A 20,769-nucleotide genomic window follows, 5' to 3' on the forward strand; every position below is an offset into this window, starting at 1 on the left:
AAATCATCCCAGCTCAGAATACTGGGTTAGATATAAAAACAGCATTTATTGAATTCTACTCCCAAGCCAGGAACAGAGGTAGTATTAAGAAGTTTCAAACTGAAGCTTTAAGCCAATGCATTAAGTGCTTAGTGTTATTTAATAAAAATAGACCGTGTATATACTTTAACTGAAACACTGTTTCTTGTTAAACATGTCTGTCTGGAATTATTCTCACCCCAATACAGAGGCAGTTGCAAATGCTGATCTCAGATAAATGCAAACCACTCCCATTGCTGTCTCTGGCACATTTATCTTAGAGCTCTTATGTTATGCCTTTAATCCAAGCATCCCAAATCACTCTACAAGCGTTCAGAGCACGCTGTGAGTAGCTGACGGATACCTTGTTTAAATCCCAGAGGATGATACAGGCAATATTTTAGCTAGTGATGTTAGCCTGTTTTACTGTCCCTAATTCTGACTATCCGTTCCAGATGGATTATTGAGAAGTTTCAACTACTAGGGGCCTGATTCCATAGCCCATATCAAGCAAGTCCAGATAGACTTCTACAGGAGTTAAGCTAGCTCTAGGGGCTAATCCTACACCTACTGAAGTCAACTGGAGTTTGGCAATGGGTAGCAGGATTGAGGTGGAAGATCAGATTATCAGACGAGCTCAGCTCCCATTTAGACATCAAAATAAGTGGCCATATTTTCTAAAAGCAGCATGTTGGATGCTGGGCTTTTGGGGAAGAATCTCAGTTATTTAGGTTGATAAATAGAAGCTGGGCACCTCTGCACCAGGTCCCAACACCGGAATGGGGAGCGAGGCCCAGCCCTGTGGGACAGGAACCTTTGCTAAAGGATGAGTGCAGGGTGGGCTCACTCTCCAACAGCCTCCTCTCGGTGCCAGGCTGGAATTAGGATGGTATTGCTGGGGTTTCGTTAAAAGAAAAAAAAAGACACAATGCAGCTGGTGGGTTGCTTTATTAAAAAGTTTGGGAACCAATTGTCTAGTGCCTTCTTAAAAACCTCTCTCTACCACTTGCTTCTCTGACTGTGTCACCAGTGATCAGTTAAAGACTGCTTAAAGAAATTTGTCCAGGACAAGGATTCTTAAACCTTTTGGACTTCATCCTAACAGCGATATTGTCTCCTGGACACCTCCACACATTCTTGATTATAGGGCTGCTACTTAACAATGACAGCAGCTGCTTACATGGAAAAGCAACATCAGGAATGTTTTGTGTATTTTTAGCTTCTTTCTGTGCAACATACCAGCTGGAAACAAGGAGGGCCAGTGCCATGTGAGCTGCTAGCTCTCGACAGGCCACAAACATGTCCACCAATCTGAGAACTGCTACGTTAGTGCTTTGCCCCTCCTGTTTTTCCATCCTTTGTTTTGGGCTGTTATGTTTTCTCCACTTTTATTATGCTCTTTCTGTGTAGCATAATAATGCCCTTGGAGTTTACAATGGCAAGAGTTCAGGACAAGATGCTGTATTAACAAATCTCTTTTTTTCTGTCAGAGTCACTGTCAGATAAATTAAGCCACACATTTAGAGCTTCATTCTCCCATATGCTGGAAAACCCAGCACAGAGAAGTGGATTCTCTGTTTTACAATTCAGAGTTTCCCTGGATATTTACATTGGGACACATGGTTTGCACATGCAGAAGAAGCTGAGGATTGCATTCAAACCCCCATTGATCACCCGTGTAATCCACTGCAGGCAAGATTCCACCTGAAGTAACATGCCCACCTTCACCAACAGGTTTCATGTGTAGAAGAATCCAGTAGAGTGGAGACATCCCCACCTCCTCCCAGTCCACAGAGCCTAAATGCTGGGAAGCCTCACAGAGGGAAACACTCTTGGAGTAGCAAGGGCCAGCATATAGTGAAGCTGGCATCCCCTTTCCCTTCCATGCAGATAGGAAGAGGGCTGGGTGATGAGGCCCTTAATCAGGTCATTCGTTTTTGTTTTGCTTTTTCTTCTTTCACAGTTTTACAAAATGTAAGTTTTCTTAATTGACATTTTAAAAAATTGCTTGGTTTGTAACAGTGTCTGCAACCCAGTTGTTGCTGTTGTGTGCTGGTGCATGAGAATCAGATAGGGGACACTGACTAGTCTGTTTTCGTTGCCCAAGCTGAGTGACTGTAAAAAAGAAAGGGTATCACAAATGGTAGTAAATTAGATTACTAAAATCTGTTCAGTATTGAATGCTCTCAGGTATTAGTGACACAATAGCATCACTTTAAAATTGTTTATTTTTTCAAAAATCATGAGGATAAATTGACGTGGGAAGGTTTTTGATTAGATCTTTATAGCACAGTAAGTAATAGTACAAATTCAGAACATATTGAACTTGTGTTTGAAGCTGACTCCCTTTTCCCTGTAGCTCTGAGCCCCTGCTCTGAGCGAAATACAAGAGAGCTTTAGGGTCACCTGACTGTACTATGGAGAGCAACCAATGAATGTTATCAGCACTGAGATCTGACTGCTCAAGCAGCTAAGGTCTGATAAAAGTGAACAAAGAACTGTTGGCAACATGGATGTATTTGCAGGGAATCTCCTATTTGGAGAATAAGAAAGTTAGCCAACAAAAAACTCTTCTGTTTGCCGGCATGAGGGAGCTTGCTGATCTCTCACACACATTGTGCTAATTCTGCGCATTATAATGAGACTCAGATTTTGCTGGCAATGTAATTGTAGCCAGGCGTTTAACACAAAGCTGAATTGATACATGCATGGTCCTCCAAACATAACTTCGAAGCGGGCTCCATGTCCTACAGAACCACAGAGTGCCTCTCCTTCTTACTCCAAACTGTCCTCCTTAATCCACCCACCTCAGCCTCTGAGCTGGGTAGATAACATTCATGCTCCTGGCTTCACTGGCTCTCCTAGCCATTTGGCTGCTCTTGCCTTTTGAACATTAGCCTGGCTGCCCTTGACTGGTGGGGCTACCAGGGCAAGTCTTCAGTTCCAGTTGGTGGGAATCAGGGTTTGTCGCTCTCCTTAACAGATCTCAATGTTCCTTGGAAGGCATCATTATCCCCATGTCCTATGGGAGTTGTGTTGTCTTACAACGTCATCTGCAAAAAGATGTGCAAATCTGAATGGGCCTCCTGTGCCCCTCGTTGGAGCACTATTTGAACTCAGTCATGCTTTCTGTTTCACTGCAGCAGTAAGGTGTGAACTAGGCTTTCCAGGATTCCATCTGGATTTGCATGTTTCAATCTGATTTGCATGTTTTCAGGTGACTGTAAACCCTCCTGGGTAACTATATCAAAAAGGCTTTTCATTCTAAATAACCTTCCCCAGTACCTAAAACCACAAATAGGTGATAGGTTTTCAAATACAGCTGTTCTATGGTTGGTTGAGTGCAGATTTTCTGAAGACAACTGATATTGTACAATACCTTGCAGGAAAGACTTCCTGTTTGTTAATTCAGCATGCACATTAGCAAAGCTTTTGATTTAGACCTTGTGTTTCTGCTCATAATCTCAGTTTTCAAGCAATATATATTGACTGTTGCTGCTTTCCTTTATTTTATAGACGTCAATTAATGCCAATCCTTAAATCAATATAAAAACAACATAAAATAGTGTATGAATGTATCCAACAAGTCACTTTTCCTGACTTTTCCAATTTCACTGGTCTCCTGTGTAAGTGTGGTAATTTTAGTTCCAGTAGTAGTGATGGTGGGAAAGTTCTTGCACGGCACTGTCGCTGCAATGGATTGACATCCTAACCCTGTTCCCCTGGAGCTGTATGAGCTTCAGCTCTCATGTGGCCACGTTCTCTTCTTGCCACATCAGGGGTTTTTTAGTGGCCCCTTTCACAGGGAATGAAGTACCTGCACCAGCATGCAGGCAACTGTGTGTGTGTGTATATTGTGCTGTGAGCTCCTCCTATCTTCATCTCAAAGAAGACCCATCTAGGAATGATCTTAGAGAAATATCCTTTCAGTGTTTCTGATACTCTGTGCTAATTCCCAGAAGTATCCTCCTCCTAGAGGTGAATGGTAACAAGAAATATAGTATTTTATCTCCCTCTTTGGAGCACTGTGGTACTTCCAGGTTTAAAATACTTGACAGGATTTGTGGAATACCTCCAGTGGGTATTTGGATGGTTAAAACCACACAGAATTTTAGCATGGTAAGCTGGGAATTTGGGCACAATTCCCCTTAAGGATAAGAAAAGTTCAATTTACCAGATACAACAGAATAGCACAACCTGCTGAGATGCCATTTCCCTAGAGTGAAAAAGCATGAGGAAGAGCTGGAGTGAGAGAGAAAACACAGAAATCAAGAACGAAAAAAATATTTTACCAATAAAAGGAGCGTGATGAACGATGGAAGTGCTAGAGACGTGTAGAGCCCTTGTTTCTCCTGCCCCTCCCACTGTGTACTCCCTGATGACTGTGGACAAACATAAAGAGCAATTTTCTTTAGCCAGGGAGAAAAACATCTTACCAGAGAGAGTTCACAAAGGTAACAGTGAGTTTCACAACTGAGCCCAGGTGTTTTTGACGGATTCAGAATAGGACACTTTGTCACCTTTGATTTAATCAGGATCCTGTTTTTGAGGATGCTAAAAGCTCTAGGCTCATAATCAAGTACTTACGTAATCATCCTCGTTCAGACCTTGTTTCTGAACAGAACTTTTCACTTCCATGGAAAACCTCTCAAACTCAGGTTTCACTGTCCTCAGTAGAGTGACTGTTTGGAGGGATGAGTAGGCTTGCTTTGCTTCAAGGTCGTGTTTGTCTCCTCTCTTCCACGAGCCATTTCCTAAGGGAGAAATAAAAATATTTACAATTCCAACCTTGTTTGCATAATGGGCTCACTCTCCCTTTCTGCTTAAATATCCTCTATACGTTGCTTGGGGGTAGACAGCAATGTACAAGGTATTGTCGCATTTGTGCAATACGTGCTGTGAGGCTAATGTAACGGAATTCAACATGCCTCTTGATGCTAGGGGAACAAGACAGGAAGGGGGACTGACATAATGCCCTTGAAATAATTATACAGATTATGATCCTTAGTCAGAAGCCCAGCCTAGCAGAATGGTCAGCAATAAGATTTTCTTCCCATATTTGCTTGATTATTTTTAACATCGGAAGTCAAGTCTAGATATGAGCAAATAACATCCTCAAACACTGAGAAGCAGGTTGTCTAGGGGCTAGACCAGGTGAGGGAGACAAAACTGGATTCAGTTCCCAGTCAATGTGCCACTGACTTCCTTTTAAACTTCAAGCAAAGTCAGGTCTAAGTAGAGTAAGAAGAGTAAAGTTATTACTTGGAATGTCGTCACACAGGGCCTGATCTTGTAGCCACTTGTCGCCCAGCTCTTCCACTGAAATCAATGGGAATGCCAGGTGCACACTGGCTGCACGATAGGCCCAGTTTCTCTTAGCAGAAAACAAACACCCAACTACCAATGTGCCATTGCACACATTGTACTTGCATTTGCCCAGTGACACAGCAGGTGGGAGACTGGACTTGGTAAACTAATACAGTAATCAGAGATTTTTAAATTCAATTACAGCTTATTTGTTTAAATGCCTTTGCCTACTGATCCTGTCCTGTCCTGAGTACTTCCTGTGAGTTGGTTGAGGCCAAAGGACCTGATTCAAAGCCCACTGAGGTCAGTGGAAAGACTCCTATTGCCTTGAATCAGGTGCTAGGGCCGTTCTATGGAACTGATAAATAATGAGGCCTTGGGGGAATAACAGTGTCCTTAAACAACTTGCTTTTAAATATTTAAAAATAATTAAAAAGCCAGACAGTCATTTTTATTTTTGGAACTAAAAGCCAGTTGTGGCTAAAAGTACAAAGACTAAAACTGCAGAACACGAGTAGCTGCTGAGGTTTGGAATCTGGAGACATGCATGACCCTGAGATGAGGGAGGATGTGGTCATTCAGCCTGGTTAAAGGAATTTGTTGATTTATAGACAGGCAGACAGCAGGTTAGCTGAGACCAAGGGAAGGGAATGGAGATGGAGTGAATGCCAGAGATGGCAGCAGCCAAGTATCAAACATTCTATCCACCTTGACTTGGGACTATGTGCTTGCACAGGGATGGATGAGGGATAAAGGTCTTCCGGCCATGAGTGGGTTACACGGACCCTGGATCCAGGCACGCAGGTGGGTGAAAAGTGAGAGAAGCCTGCATTTTACTTCCTCTGTGTGTTGTGATGGCAGCCAAGCCATTGGGGAGATGTCATAATTTGCTGCAGGTACAGGCCAACAGCAAGTTACTCACCTCCTCCTGACAGGGCATGAGGGAACCAATGAAGGAACAGGGCCTCTGAGAAGCACATTTCTTTCAGCGTGCTGCTCCTGGGAAACTGCAGCTGCTTGCCACTTCATACACAGGACTTGTGGCAAAGCCACAGTCTAGCCCTCAGTGAGATCCAAGTCAAATGGTAGCTCCCTTCCATTCTCTCTCCTTTCCCAGAGAAAGGCCTCTATGCTTCGGACTCTGTTGCTTGTTTACCAAAGCACAATGCTGTGAAGGTGCTGTACCTCTATAGCCCTTGTGGATTACAATTTTAGCAAAATTCATAAATGACCTTTTTAATTCTTTAATTTTTATTGACCATCTATCTTCTCTTTTTCAATCAGTTCTTTGTCTCATCTCCTTGTGAGGTTCTCAGCTACTGTTACAGCCACCTATCACGATTCTAGATTGTAACCCAATCAAGCACAAAAGCTTTGTTCTACCATGAGGTCCACACAGAAGATCTCTGAAAAGTGAATGACAACAGATGACAGCCACAAAATGTTATAAAGCCATGCTCTAAGCAGCATAGTTCCCCAGTCCCACATATATGCCACATTTGGGATCTTGACTTTCCCAGAGAAAGCTGGGTTTCAGGTAATATTGGGTCCTAAATGTGAACAAGCTTCTGTACCTCAGTCTGACCTAAACATGTTCACTTGAAAAGCTATTGTAACTGGAAACAGAGAAGCTCCCTTTACTTAACAGAGCTTCTAAAGTAATTTTACACACTTTCAAATCCTTTCAAAGATTGCTTTGGGCATGGAGTCTGTGAGCATCACTTAAAATGACTTTCTGATGAAGCAGCGCAACTGTTGCAGCCTCAACAATTAATGTGCCTTTTTTGCAAATTAAAATAAACTTTAAGGACAACAAAAAATAAGTGTGATTGTGTGACCTTATAGAAACAATAGCTACTTGTAAATCATATTCTGTCTTACAGTTCTGTACCTTTTTAGAGTTCCGATAACACAAAGTTTACTAGAACTGTAAGAGGAGGTCTGGAAATTCTGTGTTCAGTTTGTTTACTTTATGCATTTGACAACAATTTGTGTACAGTCAGTTTCATAGATTTCTCTTCAGAGTTAGTTTGTCCTGTCTTAAAAAAAAAAGAGCAGATCCTTCTAATGTTTTCCCCCCTAGGAATTATTTACAAAAAATACTCAGGAAATGCTATTTAAACAATGCTGCATCGGAAGTTAGAATTTAAAACAAAAACAACAAAACACAAAAACACCCCAAAAAACTGGTCAGTCACCAAAAAACCAGATAGACAGTGCTCCCTTAACTCTGGGGTTGTGGTGCTGAGTCCTTTGTGAAATATTTGCCTTAACTCCTAAGGATACCTTTTAGTATATGGCTGTGTGGGGCACAGAAATCTGAACCAATTAAAAAAATATAAGCACATCATATGTATGTGACTACATTCTACTGGGGTGAACATGACTGTGCTTCTGTGCACCAGGTGATACTACAAGGCTAAATATAGCAGCATGTCTCTGCAGGAATTATGTACCATGAAAAACTGGAGCATATACTAGATCAAGGGTTTCCAGCCACTGGCAGGTGTACAAATCTGCAAAACTCCTATTGACTTCAGTGGGACTAGGATTTCACCCTAAGGCATCAAGATTTTCTGGCTGGTGAACTAGGCAACCCCTCATGACCTTAACAATGACACTCTGGGCTGGAATTCACTGTGTCACCACTGCCTATCTCCCTGTCAGTCATTTCCTCTCTAGCCCACAACATGTTTGGGCTATTCCAGGCCCAAGACTTGCAATCACAAGAGTGGGATTTGTAGCAACCTACAGTGAATCAGAACACACACAATAGAATAGAAGGTAGTGAGAACGGGCTGGTATAACAAAGGTCTTTGTTGGAAGCAGTTTTTCCCCCAACGTAAGGGAATTTCTATATTAGATCTTCCATTTAGTCACATTGCTTCCTCACACAGATCAGTCCAGAAGTAGTTAAATCCAGAATTTCTGGTTTCCTTCTTGCTAATATCATAATTCAAGTGGCGGGTAACCTCAGGACCAGGGAGAGATAATGGTGTATTTTAAGGACTAATAGTGGTATATTTTAAGACTAAATCTAAAAATGTTATCATGTTTACAGAAAGTTTTGCAACATACTGGGGGGAGGAGAGGATAACATTACCATATGACGAGCTGTTGAAGAGTTCAATATTGAAGAAAGCGTAGTCCCCATTGGTCATTCCTTGTCGATGAGCAACTAGCATGATGTTCCTTATTGTGTCACTGCTGGCACACATTATTACAACTGGTGGAGGAAAATGGAAAACAGAGATAAGAAGCTGTTCTTGAAACCTCTGGGAACAGATTGTGAAGCTTGTCCATTGCCAGAGACAGTGACCTGAACTGTCCACCCAACATTTTAAAAATCATGGGAACAGGGCTAACAATTAAATCTGGGATTTCCAAAGGAGCCTACATGAGACAGAGTCCAGTTCACATTAAGACTCCATACCAATACCAAAGGCCAATCCTTTACCCACTGAAGTCAATATCAAAAATCCTATTGACTTCAATGGGAAAAGAATTATTCTTATTCTTGATTTGATTCATGTAATGTGGTGAGGTTGTTTGTTTGTTTTGTGCATTTAATTTTTTTTACAACAACAATACCTAGCTCTTATATAGCACTTTTCATCAACAGATCTTAAAGCACTGTACAAAGGAGTATCATTATCTCAATTTTATGGACTGGAAAATTGAGACACAGCTGGAGAAGTAACTTGCCCAAGGTCATCCACAGGCCAGTGGCAAAGCCAGGAACGGAACCCAGGTCTCCTGACTCGCAGTTCAGTGCTCTATCCACCGCCTGGTTATTGCAAGTGAATATGTAATTATTCCAAGATTAAGGCATAAAATGATAAAATCATTCAGAATTTCATTTTGAATACCTTGAAAACAGCTACAGTCTTAAGACTCAAGGTCTCATTTATCAATGATCCAAAAGCCAGATAAAAGTTTGGATCCTAAAATGTGATCTTCTATTATTCAGTGGTACTCCATCCATGCTAGAGGATTAGAAGATCAGAGCTATGCTATCATCTAGGAGGTAATATCAAGGCAACATTTACATTACTTTAAAATTCTAAATACAGGGATGCAGCTGGGCACTTGGCATTCTGGTTTGTACTGTGTGCTGGAGAGGAGGGGGTTACAGTGGAAATCTACTGTTGTTACCATATGTCAGAATTGGTGCCAGTGATTTGCAGAAGGACAAGCTACTTACTGGAAGGTTCAATAAGCTTGAGAGAGAAGTCTGGTCAAAAACTTCCAGGGCATGTTAATAGTCCGTTTTGTGCATGTGGTGAAATTCACCCCTTCCCACTCAATACTTGAGTAAAGAGACTTTGTGCAGGGAGCTAAGTGGAAACTGCAGAGACAGAATCTACTCCCCAACCTGCCACTAATAGGTTGCAGCTGCTATTCCAGCCTATAGAAACATAGTTGCTATTCCATCATGCTGCCTTCTTTTCCTAGACACTTGATCTGTGTAAGTATGGATCTAATCCCTGTTTTTCCCTCTGTTCTAGCTTAATGATGCTTGCACATAGGTCAGTTCCCCAGCATACAAGGCATGGAAGGCGACATCACCTGTTTTCCCCCTCCCCCTTCATCAAGAGATGTACTTCTCTCCTAGTAAACAGTCTATATCACAAACTGCTATATAACTTCACAACACACATGAAACGAGCTAAACTGTTAAATGTTTGCAGGTCTGTGTCCAGGCAGAGCATTCTGTTCCCATTCCTAGGATGACACATGCAGCAAGCACAGAGGGCGGTCAGGTGTGATACAAGTTTGCTTGTTTAATGGCCTGGTCAGTGAGATTTGATCAAAAAAATCAAAATAAAAGTTGTTAGCGCGCTGACTAAAAAGAAGCATAACATATATATTCGCAAGAAGTACTGCCATGCAATGGTAAAGTTACAACAATGGAAGGAGCTATTTTCATCCAAACAATAAAGCTCAATCAAAATCACAGTCAGTTTTTCTTGTCAAGTGCTTGTGCTCACATAAAATAAAGTTGCAAGCAAGCCAAATCTTTACTCACACAATCCATTTTCTTCCCTCTCTTTTCTAGGTTTATTCCATTATAGGCATAATGATCCAAATTCATCCCTGGGATAACCCAACACTTCAGAGAAGTTCCACCAGGGACAGGTCTGTCCAACTATAGTCAATTAGTATAATAATTTCCAGAGCAAACTATAACTTATGAGTATTGTGAGTCGCTTACATGAAGAGGGGGGGAAAAAAGAGCTCATGTTTGATATAAACTTTGCATAGAAATTACTGAATCATTATCAGCAAATACAACCTATGAGATCAAATTCTTTCTGGATTTACACACTGTTCCTAATGGGAAAGGTGAGCTGTTTTTCTTTTAAACACTTGACTTTTGCCTTCATAATTCACATCTACCAAAAAATCCCCATCCTGTAAGTGAAATTGAAGTTATTCCCCCTGCACCAGTTAATGATCTTGACTAACAGGAATGAAAAGTGGAAAAATTTCTGCTTTAAAATGTGTTGACAGGTCATAGTTTGAGAACTGATAAAGGAATGTGAGGGGGCAAATGTTAACTATTTGGATGTGGCTTTAGCACAGCAGAAATATATCAAAGATTACATTTTTTTGGTGTGTACAGGAAATACACCCATAAAATCCAAAGATAAATTGTGTGTGTGTCATTTTTTGTAAGCTTTTAAAAATGCAACTATGTTTATTTGGTCTGTATTTGTAAATTACTAGAACATATAATTAAATTCGTATACTTTCTTCAGTTTAAAATATACATATCAAAGTAATTCCAGTATTAGTATTTTGATCCTGCAAGCACTTATACAGTGCTTAACTCTATGGACACGCAAAAAGAAAAGGAGGACTTGTGGCACCTTAGAGACTAACAAATTTAGTTGAGCATAAGCTTTTGTGAGCTACAGCTCACTTCATCGGATGCTCAAAGAAATTTGTTAGTCTCTAAGGTGCCAAAAGTCCTCCTTTTCTTTTTGTGGATACAGACTAACACGGCTGCTACTCTGAAATCTATGGTCACGAGTAGTCTTACTGAAATTAATGGGATTACTCAAATTCTTAACTTAGGCATGTGCATAAGTGTTTGTAGTATCTGGACCTCAGCCAGCATTGTTGTTTTGTTAAACTAATTATTGATGAATTGAAAGCTTTAGCCAGTTGACTAGATCTGGAAAAGCATTAAAAATAAAAAGGCCAATCTTTGTAATAAACATTCACTTTTCATGGCAATTTTTTGTGACATTAAGATTTGGAAGAACCATTTTCAAAGGCTTAGATTCATATTTGCCAAGCTGTCTTCCTTTCTCAATCACGGTTAGGGCCCTACCAAATTCACGGCCACCAAAAATGCATCCCAGACCATGAAATCTGGTCTCCCCCCATGAAATCTGGTCTTTTGTGTGCTATACTATACGGATTTAACAGGGGAGACTAGTGTTTTTCAAGTTTTTTGGGGTCCTGACCCAAAAGGGAGTTGCAGGGGGGTCACAAGGTTATATTAGGGGGGTTGCAGTATTGCCACCCTTACTTCTGTGCTGACTCGGAGCTGGGCAGCTGGAGAGCGGCGGCTGCAGGCTGGGAGCCCAGCTTTGAAGGCAGAGCCGCCGCCAGCAGAAGTACGGATGACATAGCATGGTATTGCCACCCTTACTTCTGTGCTGCTGCCTTCAGAGCTGGGTGGCCGGACAGTGGCAGCTGCTAACTGAGGGCCCAGCTCTGCGGGCAGCAGTGCAGAAGTAAGGGTGGCAATACCATACCATGCCTTCCTTACTTCTGCGCTGCTGCTGCTGGCATTTCTGGACTCCTGGCCTGCAGCCGCTGCTCTCCAGCTGCCCAGCTGTGAAGGCAGCAGTGCAGAAGTAATGGTAGCAATACTGCAACCCGCTCTACAATAACCTTGTGACCCCCCCCCCATAACTCCTTTTTGGATCAGGACCCCTACAATAACAACACTGTGAAATTTTAGATATAAATAGCTGAAATAATGAAATTCATGATTTTTAAAATCCTATGACCATGAAATTGACCAAAATGGGCCATGAATTTAGTAGGGCCATAACCATGGTATAACTTTTAAAATGTATTGTACTTCTGTATCAGGGCTTGATCCTACCCAGGGCAGGTGGGATAACACTAATGGATGGGATCCTAAATGGCACTGAACACACTACGGCAATCCTGCTGGTGCAGCTCTCCAGATGTGCCAGGTGCAGAGAGCTACATACGCATGGCCGCCATGCAGCAGAACCGTCCAGAAACACCCACACCCTCTAGGAGTGTGCAAAGACTGTTATGGATGTGTGATCCAGGAGGCTGCAGGAACTGGAACTGGTTTCCAAACTACGTTTTCAAAATGTTACCTTAGTGTGAAAATAGTGTGTTCTGAAAACTAAAATTCATTAACTCTTTAAGGCAGACATTTATGAATGACCACATAAGCAGGTTCTTAACTTAAAACATGTGCATACACCCCATTGAAGTAAATCTCTTCCCAATTGCTATGAAAGTGAGTGGGACTATCTGCATGAGTAAAACGAGTAGAATTTGAATCTATATCAAGATTTCAGTTACTGTCACTCTCATTCTAATAAAAACATCAAAATTTATGAAAAATTAAGCAACAATCAATTGCAAGTATAATCCTCTGAGAAATTATGGAAATTCCCCTTGTAAACAGGGATGAAACTGAAGATGAATGAGTTGAAGGAAGGGAACGCCACTCCCTTTGTTAAAATAAAATGTGGCTGTATATATATAAAATGCAATTAGGAAGAGATTAGAAAAGAAATCAAATTCCATTTGCTACAGGTTAACACTTTTCTTATTGAAATAGAATTATTATGCTTTTAAGCATCAAGAAAACAAAGCAGAGATATAAACCTCATGTTAATTAAAAATGCTTTTCTCTGCTTGGCTGTTTAGTCTAGCTGTCATTTGTTGCATCTTATTCATTCAAGAAAGCACTTAAACTAGTGCTTAAATTCCTCTCTGTTCAACTTTAGCACTTAAGTGCTCTCCTGAATGAGATAATAAAAACCGATCAGTTGGTACCAATTATCTTATAGGACCTGAGTGTTCAGGAAATTCACACCAGTGTAACTATTATCACCAGTGCAAAGTCCTAAAGTATATACACTGCATCAACACAAATATACCGTGTGGTGACTGCATCGGAGTTATATGGAGTGTGATTTGTATCTGTTTATTTGGAGGGGGCGGGAAAATCACTCACTCAATAGGATTCTATTTAACTGGGGGTTAAAAAAATAGTTTTAAGTGCATAATTTAAAATTTAAATCTCCAGTCACTTTTAGGGAGGGAATTTCTTTAACGTGATCCACTATCAATTAGTGCATAGTGCATGCTTGGAATATTTTGACAGGTTTCAACAAGCAATTTTAAAAAAAAATTCCAAGGTTAGCATTGCCTGTAGCAGGAAAATGTTATTTAATATGCTTGTGTACCAAATGCGTAAAATAATAAGTAAGTAATTCAGGTTTGCAATTAATCCAATGTATTCTAAATATATGGTGGTTCTATTATGTTTTGTGCTTTTTGCTATTATATGATATATAATCAGTTCATCCAACCGAAGGGTGATTTTTTTTCAAGATGTTTTACAAGCCACTTATCTCCCTGTTGTTTTGCTAACAGTCAGTGGCAAAATTACTGCACACATGCAAGAGTTAGGAATTCACATGTTCCCCGGCTAGCTGCTTCCACAAAATGTTTTTGCTATTTATGCAATACTCAGTGGGGCTTCTAAATGGAAAGAGGGGGGAGGAAATCTCCATGGTAAGACTCAGCAGGATAAGAGGAAAACTTCTTTGCTCAACCTTTGAACATATGCAGAGTCACTAAAACAAAAATTTGCAGCATAAGCAACAGGTCTGCTGTCCAATCCAAAAATCTGCGGTTTGGCAGCTACATGTGTTTTCTCTCTTGTTAGCAATGCAGCTTGTTGAAATAAATCAGATTTCTACTATAAATAAAGAGCATCAAAATACAAAAGGGTGAAATCTTAGCCCCGCTGAAGTAAATGGTAAAATTCAAATTGATTTCACTAGAGCCAGGATTTCACCCAAAGGTGCTGGTCCTGCTCTCCTCTAAGTCAGTGGGTTCACTGGGAACAGAATCATGCCCAAACTTTTCAACATGTGATAGTCAGCTGGGAAAAATATTACCCCTTTCAAGTGCCCTCCCTCTCCCAATACCATCAGGATTTTAACTACCCTTAGCTGCATTAATCCCTGCTAATGAGGATGATCAGCCAAAATACCATACAGCTCAGATGCACCTCCTTACACCAGGCTGAATTTGGTCCAGCAAGACTCAATATATTTTAATATTTAAGTAAAACCCTAAAGGAACTTTTTTCAGCATAGCAGCCGTGTTAGTCTGTATTTGCAAAAGGAAAAGGAGGACTTGTGGCACCTTAGAGACTAACCAATTTATTTGAGCATAAGCTTTCGGGAGCTACAGAATGCATCCGATGAAGTGAGCTGTAGCTCCCGAAAGCTTATGCTCAAATAAATTGGTTAGTCTCTAAGGTGCCACAAGTACTCTTAAAGGAACTATATGTCCACATTAATTATTTCAGGGAGAGTTCCCTACAAGTTCTAAGCAGGTTACTCAGAAACCACAGGTAATTTTCATACTCAAACACACCATTCAAGCATTCCATGTTTCTTTTACTCTTGCATTTAGTGTGTGTGTGTTGGAGAGAGAGATCCATAATCAGAATTAGTCAGCGAGTCTTTAAGTGCCCCAGACCAACAGTGAAATCTGCCCTTTGAGATGTCTCTGCATAACAGATGACATACATATGCAATGAGTAACACAGCAGAGCCAGTGTGAAGCTTCTGCAGTTTATATCCCACCCCCACCACTTGCATAACTGGCTCCTTTGATAGCTACCGCAGTGCTGAACTAAAAGCCTAAAAGCCATCAGTGTGTGACCTGAACGGAGAAAACTTCCAGATCTGAATAAAAACAGGAAACGACACAAAAGATCTACCCTGCCGATACTGAGTGGCCACGTGAAAGTACAGAGCATGAAATACTGGCAGCACAGTATACACAACAAAATAGCCTAGAAAATCTCTTACTTATCTCTATGCACAACTAAGTAACACATTTTTAATGTCAGGTTTCAGAGTAGCAGCCCTGTTAGTCTGTATTCTCAAAAAGAAAAGAAGGACTTGTGGCACCTTAGAGACTAACCAATTTATTTGAGCATAAGCTTTCCTGAGCTACAGCTCACTTCATCGGATGCATTTGTGTCACGTTTTAGGGGAAGAGCTAGAAAAAAGACTCTGGCATGTTGTTTGCTATTATATACCTGCGGAAACATAACTAATACCCTCTCTAAAACAGAAAATGCATGCAGCATGCAAAGAGCTAGCTGAAGAAAAGATACTCAAGGATTTAGCTTCAACAGGCGATAAACAGCTAAGCAGTGCCTGAAGGGTTACATCGTTCTGGACCAAAGGTTTTTATCTCATCCTGTGCATTTTCACAGTCATGTTTATTTATCATTTCTTGCGCATACCGCTGTGGATTTCAGATTACTCTGCTTCCGAGCCTTGATAGGCAAATCTGCTTTAGCAACCCACATGCATTTCACCATGTTACTTCCGCGATGAATTCGCTTTACTTTCAGACGGATGATCAATGTCGCCCCAGCTGAATGCAGCTACAATTAATGGCTATTTTTCACTAGCTGTCTTACTGATCAGACAAGCTGCCGGCTGCGTCTGGCAACACGTTGCGCCTACGCCCTCCATCTCAGGTGCATAGCACTAGAGCGAGTGCATGGGGGAAAACCACCCTGATTCCCAGCTAAGGAAGCTGGCGAGCACTCGGGAGCACAGCGTACAGGGGAGACGGCGTTACTCAATGGGACTGTGGATGCGTTCAACAAACCACTGGCTGGAGGGACTGAATGCTGAGCGTCATGTTTTGCACGCTAGGAATCCCCTTAACGTTTCCCGTTTACATGCAGTCAACGTGGGAATAAACCGCTGTGGCATCAGGGCATAGTAAGCCTATTGCAATGACTTTCCACACAGGGGATTTGAAGACCCTCCCCAGTCCCCGCACACAGCCAGGGCTTTATCAGACGTTCACCAGCTTTGAAAAACAGTGTTGTGTCTTTGCTTTAAAGGGGGCGGCTTATGGTCCCCTTTCTGTAGATCGTTATGGGGATGACTGACCGCCCGTGGAAATCTGCTCCGCTAGACACGGTGAGATTGACTCTCTGTCACCTTGCGCAGCCATCGGCGCCAGTGCGCGGTGCTGCCCTGCAGCCGCTGCCCTGCCAGCGTCTCCCACCCGCTCGGCACTGGCAGGGCTGGCTGCGGGGCGGCTGAGCCACGGCTCCTCCGCACGGCCACAGGAGGGGGCTTTGCACTACGTCTCTCCACCCACGAGGCGCTGCCGGTGAGACTGGCCCCGGGCTTTGGGCAGGGTGCGCCTGGGCCAGATTTTTACGGCGGGTGCATCGTTGCAGTGGAGGGGGATTGCGGCGATTTAACTAAACTCCACCGGTGGGCGATGATTTGGCCAAGGCTCCTTCAGCGGAGACGGGGGAGGGGGGGGCTGGTTTGGACAAAGCTCCTCCCGGAGGCACTGGAGGGAGATGATGGACGCAGAGGGGAGCAGCGGAGCTACAGCCCTGGCTGGGGCGGGATGTTCGGGGCGAAGCTGCTCCAGCCAGGGGGAAGGGGAGGTTCGGGCGGGTGCCCGGCTCCAGTGGAGTTGGCGGGGTGAGATCGGGGCAAGGGGCCGGGGGGATTCCCCCCTGCGGGTGCCCGTGCTGCCCCCGGCTCACTCACCTCGCTCCCCAGCCTGGATGGCGCGCACGATCTCGTCCAGGTCCAAGTAGCGGCCGCTCTCGTCGAAGCTGTGCACGGCCATGGGGAACGCCTCCTCCTGGAAGACCACATGCACCCCCTCCATGGTGAAGTAGCAGTTGCGCTCCTGGTTGTTGTCGCTGTAGAGCAGGGTGGCCCGGCTCCACTTGTGGTGCCGGAACAGGGCCAGGAACATCTCGCCCATCTTGGAGTAGGCGGGCGAGACCCGGGTCAGGTGCGAGAACTCGCCCGTCCGGGTGCTGAAGCCGGTGGCCAGCGCCCCAGCCGAGATCATGGGCAGGTTCCAGTGGGAGGCCAGCCGGGCCACCGGGGCAGCCGCGTACTCGCAGACGGGCCCCAGCAGCAGGTCCGGTTTCTGCTGCTTCAGGGCCACCAGGTCCACCAGGCTGAAGAGCGCCCGGTTGCCACACTCGGAGTCCTCGTAGATGAGCTCGAAGCGGTAGCCCGGCAGGCAGGTCCCGTTCTCCTGCAGGCTCCGCACGGCGTACTCGATGGCGGGCTTGACCCTGGCCAGGGAGAACAGGTAAGAGTTGTCCTTGGGCAGCAGCACCAGGACCGTGATCAGCTTCTCCTGGTTGGGGCTGCTGCTGCTGCTGCTGCTTGCCAGGAGCATCCAAGCCATCAGGATGCAGGGGACGCTAAGTAAGAAGAAGGATGGCATTGTTTCAATAGCAGTGAGCTCCCTCCCCCCTCTCGCCGCTGTCTCCGAGTCCCCCTGGGTGCCCTGCACAGAACAAGAAAGTGCTACCAACCTCCTCCCCCTGCACACTTTAATACAGAGATCAGTAGCCCGTGGGGTTAGAAGGAGCTGCTGGTTTTCTCTCGGTTGTTGGGTGGCTGATTTTTTAGGGTGTTTGGCAGGTTAACTAACTGTCCCAGCAACTTGTTATTGGTGGGGCATCTTCCTCCCCCACGCTCTGCCTCCTGGCTGATCTTATGGATGCTCGCTGGTCTATAGCTCTCTGTTTAAATAGTGTGGGAGCCAACGCGCCTGTTGCCACACATGGCGCTGCGAGGCCGGGTTTGTGTTTGGGGAGGAGTCGTTCATTAACATTCCTGCAGGGCTGATCCGCCCCCTTCCCCCCCCCCCCAACAAAATCCCGGGCCCCCCACCCCGCCGCCCCTCTTCCTGTAACCAACCCACATCTCGCCCAGGGGCGCTCTGATGAGCGATGGCTGCAAAGGGCACTGCAAACCTGGAGCAAGGGGAGAGGTGGGTAGGAAATAAAAAGACCCCGCTCGGCTGCTGCTTGCCTGAGAAGTCGCGCTCACCCTTGCAATCCGGACTTTGAAAATCCCCTCGATGCGATTGTTTCTTTTCCCACCGTGCACGTGTCCCAGCAGGGCGTGCAAAAGACCCGTTTAAAATCAGGACCTGGAGATGCAGCGAGCTGACTCGTACTGCTGTAACTCTGGATGCGGAGCGACCTAGGGCAGTGCACGAGACCCCTCGTGTCCCGGAGCTAAAGCGCCGTGTTTTAAAAGCCCTGCTTGCAGGACTGGGAGCCGCCCTCCGAATGAATGAATTCCCCCACCCCTGCTTGAAATGGCCCTTTCATTGCAAGAGCGGGTGAGGCGCCCCTTTAATGCTGCTGCCCCTGCTGAAAGGGGAGCGTTCCTGGCTCCCCTCCGGGTAAAAGCCCCGCGCCGCTATTCTACAGCAGTGGAAGGTAGCGCGCATGCTAGTATCAGCCTAGGAACTGGAAGGGAGAGGACACAGTAGCTCCCCCCCCATGCAGAATCCCAGACAGTCCGGCAGTATTCTCCTTGGCAGGCTGTTACTGCGTCAGGTGTGCCACATGGACTGCGGCTGAGTGGTACCTTAGTGCACGAGCATGCCCGTCGACGTGAATGGAACAACGCCTGGTGTAATGTACAGCTCAGCCTGAAAGGGTGATGGACTCAAAGCATAAGCCCCGGATTTCTTACTGGGCGGAGGAGTAGGAGTACCTTACTCCTCAGGCAGGCTCATGGAAAGCAGTGGACTACCAATGTGGGTAAAGCTAGCCGAATCTGTGCCCCTGCCTGTTCTGTGGTTGGGGGCAGGAGGCGGGGTAAGAAACTCTTCTAGTTTGCACAGCCTCCATGGGGAGGGGTATAACTAGCACTCAGTGATGCCCAGAGGATACTTCCAGGGAGTAGGCAGGACTTTGGCTGTGCCCCACATAAACTGTCCAGCAGACCTGATCAGCAGCATGTGAGAAGCATGTTGCCTCCTTTAAGGGTACGTATAGTAGTATATTAAATGCTCCCAATCCCCCCGTGCAACTGGGGAGCTCTGGGAGACATTGTGCCACTTTGGTGTGGCCCCTAGAACAGAGCAACTCCGCACTGCCCCTCATTACAGCCTGGGCTTAACAGGCACAATTTAATTCTGCAGAAGACTTTGTGTGCCCCAGTAAATAAAGTGTGTAATTAAAAGCAAAACAAAACTCATTTTTCAGTTATATTATTTCATTTGAAAGACCTTGTATTCGGAGAATTGTGTTTGTTTAACACTATTTTGGTGTGAAAAATTCACTTGTTAAGTAATCTGGGCACCACTCTCTGACTAATTTACTTAGCTATTGCCCATGGTAAAAAATAAAAACCGCTTGTTTTTATATGTATTGCTAACAAAGCAACTATAACTTCTGAATTTTTGGAAATGCCACTTGAAAATGGATGATCATTTTCTGAATAAGAAACTATACTCAACATTACATATTGAAAAGAGTTAAAAATGATATAATGAAGGAGGATACAAGGAGAATGCAGAGGGGGACTAACTGCATTCATTATTTGCAACTGTGAAATCTCTGTGGATTCTGCATGTTCCATAATGGTCAATGGTCCACGTCTGCACACACACAGTAATCCTGCACAGTTTGACATTTTATGCTTATAATGAGAGGCCCAAGGTTGAACTGGTAGGGTGAGTGAACTGCTTCTCACCTTACAGAAGAGGTCTGTAACTCAGGGTTGAGGTCACTGTCAGGGCAATGTATATAAACAAATTGTTTCTGCCTTTACTGTACAGAGTGTAAATTGGAGACTTCGGTTCCAAGTGGAATCCAGCTGTTCATCTTTAAGAGCACATGAAGTCTGAATTAAACACAAGAGGAAACTGCACATGCTTTTAATGCAATTAAACTAAGTAATAGAATTTAAAAGGCCCAACAACACTATTTTCTTTCTAATCCAAACTAATCAACTAATCAAAAATTCACCAGAATATTTTCCTGGAATATTTATCTAATGGCAATCAGTCAAAAAATAAGATGTAGAAATTCAAAGACAAGTAACTTGCCTGAAAAATGTGCATTTAAAGTAATATTATTTGATTAATTAATTTGGTTTCAGAATGATTTTAAAGTTTACATATACATCCACCCTGCTGAAGATCATTTTGTATGTTGCCTTTCCAGCCACTGTTTTCCATTGACCCTATATGTCTGTTTATGACACTGCAACCTGGCAACATCTCTTCGATTTTGTTTTTCAAAATGTATCTGTCTTTTTCATTTGTGTGTGCTGCATTTTGTCTGAGAGCCATCTTATTTCAAATAGCATGAAT

General features: G+C 43.8%; 1 protein-coding gene across 3 annotated transcripts in view; it reads right to left on the reverse strand.

The window, feature by feature from the left end:
- Nucleotides 1-19,062, reverse strand: part of NPR3 (natriuretic peptide receptor 3) — a 61,694-nt gene extending 42,632 nt beyond the window's left edge. The window contains exons 1-4 of one of the 3 annotated variants that reach the window (XM_074952429.1): nucleotides 19,035-19,062; nucleotides 17,175-17,851; nucleotides 8,429-8,551; nucleotides 4,606-4,772 (exon numbers count right to left, since the gene is read on the reverse strand). In XM_074952429.1, coding sequence (XP_074808530.1) covers nucleotides 4,606-4,772; nucleotides 8,429-8,551; nucleotides 17,175-17,835 — 951 coding nt within the window. In that variant the 5' untranslated portion in view covers nucleotides 17,836-17,851; nucleotides 19,035-19,062. Of the gene's footprint in view, nucleotides 1-4,605; nucleotides 4,773-8,428; nucleotides 8,552-17,174; nucleotides 18,040-19,034 lie in introns of those variants that run through there. The other 2 variants (XM_074952427.1, XM_074952426.1) reach the window with 2 other exon arrangements.
- Nucleotides 19,063-20,769: the final 1,707 nt, after the last annotated feature.

The sequence above is a fragment of the Natator depressus genome, chromosome 5, assembly GCF_965152275.1.
Source record: "Natator depressus isolate rNatDep1 chromosome 5, rNatDep2.hap1, whole genome shotgun sequence".
In the NCBI taxonomy this organism is placed as follows: domain Eukaryota; kingdom Metazoa; phylum Chordata; order Testudines; family Cheloniidae; genus Natator; species Natator depressus.